Source organism: Oxyura jamaicensis (genome assembly GCF_011077185.1).
Source record: "Oxyura jamaicensis isolate SHBP4307 breed ruddy duck chromosome 27 unlocalized genomic scaffold, BPBGC_Ojam_1.0 oxy27_random_OJ78539, whole genome shotgun sequence".
Taxonomy (NCBI): domain Eukaryota; kingdom Metazoa; phylum Chordata; class Aves; order Anseriformes; family Anatidae; genus Oxyura; species Oxyura jamaicensis.
The window spans coordinates 1-3,802 of NW_023304816.1; the positions used below are offsets into that span (position 1 = coordinate 1).

A 3,802-nucleotide genomic window follows, 5' to 3' on the forward strand; every position below is an offset into this window, starting at 1 on the left:
ACCCCGAGCAAAGCCCTGCACGCACTGGGCGTCCTCGCCCTCCAGGAGGCGGCGGTACGTGGCGATCTCCTGCTCCAGGCGGCACTTGACGTCCAGCAGGACCCTGTACTCGTGGTTCTGGCGCTCCATGTCGCAGCGCAGCTCGCCCAGCTGCTCCTCCACGCTGGTGATCAGCCCCTGCAGCTGGGCCAGCTGGGTGCCGTAGCGGTTCTCTGTGTCGGCCAAGGTGCCCTCCAGCGCTGCTTTCTGTGTGCAGAGGAGAAGGACGGGGTCAGAGGGGGACAAGGAGGATGGGGAAAGGAGGGGACCAGGCGAGGATCCCCCTGCCCGCAGGCAGCAGCCCCTCGTACCGTGCTGAGCTGGGACTGCAGGTCTATCTCCAGGCTCTGGATGGTGCGTCGCAGCTCCGTGATCTCCGTCTTGCCGCTCTGGAGCTGCTCCGTGTTGATGGCCACCTCGCGGTTCAGCTCCTCCGTCTGCAAGAAGGCCAAGCCAAGGCGTTACAGCCCGGGTGCGGGGGTTCGGCCTCGGGCCCCGCGGTGCTGCGGGCAGCCGAGCGAGCTCACCTTGCTGAAGAACCACTGCTCGGCGTCCCTGCGGTTCTTCTCGGCCAGGCTCTCGTACTGCTCCCTCATGTCGGTCAGGATCTTGGTGAGGTCGATTCCGGGAGCAGCGTCCATCTCCACGCTGATCTCTCCACCCACCTGCCCACGCAGGGCATTCATTTCCTGAGGAAAAGAGACACATCAGAGTGGAATCTTCATATTCTCACCATGACAAATTTCACAAAACTCATCTTACTCGCCCCCAGCAGCCGAACCTCAGAGAATTCCTGTCTGAAGGGATCACTGCCTTTCCCCATGTGCATTTGTGTGTCTCCTGACAGCCCTAATTGCAGACACAGTCCTGCACGCTGCACCTGGCCCCCTTTTCATTGCACACAAGGTCCATTTTGTCAGCACCGGTTTGTGCCCAGCTCCGTGCTCACCTCCTCGTGGTTCTTCTTGAGGTAGGCCAGCTCCTCCTTCAGGTTCTCGATCTGCATCTCCAGGTCAGCTCTGGCCAGGGTCAGCTCGTCCAGGACTCTGCGCAGGCCGTTGATGTCGGCCTCCACGCTCAGGCGCAGAGCCTGCTCCGTCTCAAACCTGCGGGCACACACTCACAGTTAATCCACAGAACCCTGCTGATACAGATCTTTTCTTCCCTAGCGTGTGTATTTCTGCCGAGCACCTTGCATTGCATGTGCATGCACAGCTCTCTACAGAGCAGGAATGTCAGGACAACGCTGTGTCCAGGAAGAGATGCTCACTTCCCAACCATCCCGCAGTCAGCAGTGAGCTGGCGGAGCGACTTCGGTTGCAGAAAGCAAAGGGAAGCCTTAAACGGGCTGGCTTTTCCCTCCCTCCTCCCAGGAGCCCTGGCAGGCATTGCACTTACTTGGTTCTGAAATCATCAGCCGCCAGCCTGGCATTGTCAATCTGTAAGACGATGTTGGCATTTTCGACGGTAGCAGCAAGAATCTGAGAGGAAAAAAAAAAAAAGAAAAAAAAAGGGAGTGAAAAGGTCATTCCATAACTTGCATGTTGCTGTCGGAGTTCCTGTTCAGGACTGCAGCAGCACAGAACCGCCTGCCCTTGGGCTGGACTTCCACGGGCACTGCAGAGAGAGGCAGGATGCTCCTGCTCAATCCCTCCTTGGCACAAATTCTTTTTGTGTAGGCACCGGCACGCGCACGTGTCGCAGCCTGTTCCCTGCTGGAGCGGCATCTCCGGACACTCCCGCAGCGCTCAGAGTCCTGGCAGCGCCCTGGGCCACGTCTGGCAGCGCCAAACGGCCCAGCCGAGAAGGAAAAGGGAGGTGAGGAAGGAGTGCCTTGTGCCTGGATTTCTTTCGTAATTGCACCCTGGGTGCGAATATTTGTTCTGGGATTCAGAAAATGATTGGCCATTTAATGAGCAGTAATTTCTGTAGCCACAAGCTAATGAAAAGCTCGCGCTGAGTTGTGATGCTTCGGGGGGTATTTTAGCAGTAATCCAGGAGTGAATATTGAGGTTCCAATTTGGCAGCTGCAGAGGGAGGGAGGAAGAGCCTTTCACCCCAATGTGAAGCCAGGAGAAAGGGAAAAGAATTGAAAAGTTCTAGGTTGACCGGAGCCTGCCAGTGGCCGCTGCCCCATTTCCCTGGCGTTTGCCATCACAGGCAGGACAGCTGCCCACCCGCACACCTCCGTCCCCTCTGGTGGAGCCTGGGCTGCCTAAGGATGCTGTCACCTGGTGTAGGCAGTGCTGAAGGACCACGCAGTCAGCTCCCAGCGAGTAATATGGGCAGAGCTGGTCGTGGGGAGGAAAACGATGGCAGAGCAGGAGGGGAAGGACAGATTCAGGTCATTTTGCCAAAGGACCTTTGCCTAAAATCAGCTGGGGAGCTGCTAGGAACAAAGGAACAAGCTTGGCTGTGATTTCCTGTGCTGTGTTTCAGCACGGCTTGGTTCAGCACCTCTGAAGCCACCTACTACACCCCTATGTCCTGGCTCCTCCTGGTTTTTCACTTGAGCCAGGTTTTGCACCTCCCAAAGAAGAAGCATCCCATGGGGCAGTTCCTTCATTTTAAACTTCTCTCCTCAGCCTCCTATCAGGCTAGGAACAATCTGATTTCTAGGATCTTCATGAGAACTGCTTAGCATCGCAGTTTGCATATCATTCTTCAGGAGTGAACAGGGGCAAGGAGATAACGCATCCCTGCCCGCAGAATGCTCGGTCAGGAGCCTGGCAAAGGCAGCACACTCTTGGGGCAGCAGCAGCATCGAGGAGAGGTGGGCGATGCCTGGCGTGGCAGGCTGCTCGCTGCAGCACGGCCGTGCAGCTGCTGATAACCGAGCCGGTGTCCGATACCCTCAGACTCCAGCTTTCCTGCTCGCCTTCCTCCCTGCACTGAGACAGCCGATTGAAAACACATCCTTATGCCTCGTGGAGGACGTGGTCCATAAACTGCTGCTAACAGGTTATGACTACGATTTCCAAGCAAGGTGTTTCTCTTTTCCCATCTCAGACCATTACCTGTCATTTGTTAATTCTCGTCCCTTTCGGGTTTTAGGAACAGGCTCATCTTTAAAACAAGGGACTTTGGTGAGGACTTTGATAACCACAGCATCCTACCTTGCTCCTGAGCTCCTCGATGGTCCTGTAGTAGGGGCTGTAGTCACGGTCTGGACCAGGTCCCTGCTTCTTGTACCACTCCCGGATCTTGACCTCCAGGTCGGTGTTGGCGTCCTCCAGGGCACGCACCTTGTCCAGGTAGGCGGCCAGGCGGTCGTTGAGGTTCTGCATCGTCTCCTTCTCGCCGGCCGGGAGGATGCCATCGCCACCCCCAAAGCCACCTCCGAAGCCGCCTCCAAAGCCGCTTCCGAAGCCAGCCCCAAAGCCAGCCCCATAGCTACCCCCGAAGGCAGAACCCAGGCCCCCTCCGACACTGCTGCAGTAGCCGCCCCCATAGCCGCTGCCCAGCCCCGAGACGATGCGGGAGGAGACGGAGTAGCTGCTGGAGCCTCCGTGGACGCTGGGGGCTCTGTAGCCTCCTCCGCGCACGCAGGAAAGCCTGCTGGAGCCTCCCCCCAGGCCCCCCAGGCCCTTGAGGGAGGAGGAGGAGGAGTACTGCCTGACAGTGGTGGTGCTCATGGTGAGGGGCAGTGGAGCTGTGGCGCTGGAGAGGGACACCCGGCTCGGCAGCGCAGACAGCGAGAGTGAGCTTCCCCGGGGCTTGGAGCCCTTTATAGCCCGGGCAGGAGGCGTTGCCGGCGCTTTTT

At 58.2% G+C, this 3,802-nt stretch overlaps 1 protein-coding gene across 1 annotated transcript; it reads right to left on the reverse strand.

Moving 5' to 3' along the window:
* Positions 1-3: 3 nt before the first annotated feature.
* On the reverse strand, positions 4-3,766 carry LOC118158403 (keratin, type I cytoskeletal 14; the record flags this gene model as incomplete). The annotated part of the gene is made up of 6 exons (XM_035313055.1): positions 3,156-3,766; positions 1,438-1,520; positions 989-1,145; positions 567-728; positions 351-476; positions 4-246 (listed from the first exon to the last, which is right to left on the reverse strand). Coding segments are annotated over exons 1-6 (1,290 nt in total), but the record flags the coding sequence as incomplete, so codon positions are not given.
* Positions 3,767-3,802: the final 36 nt, after the last annotated feature.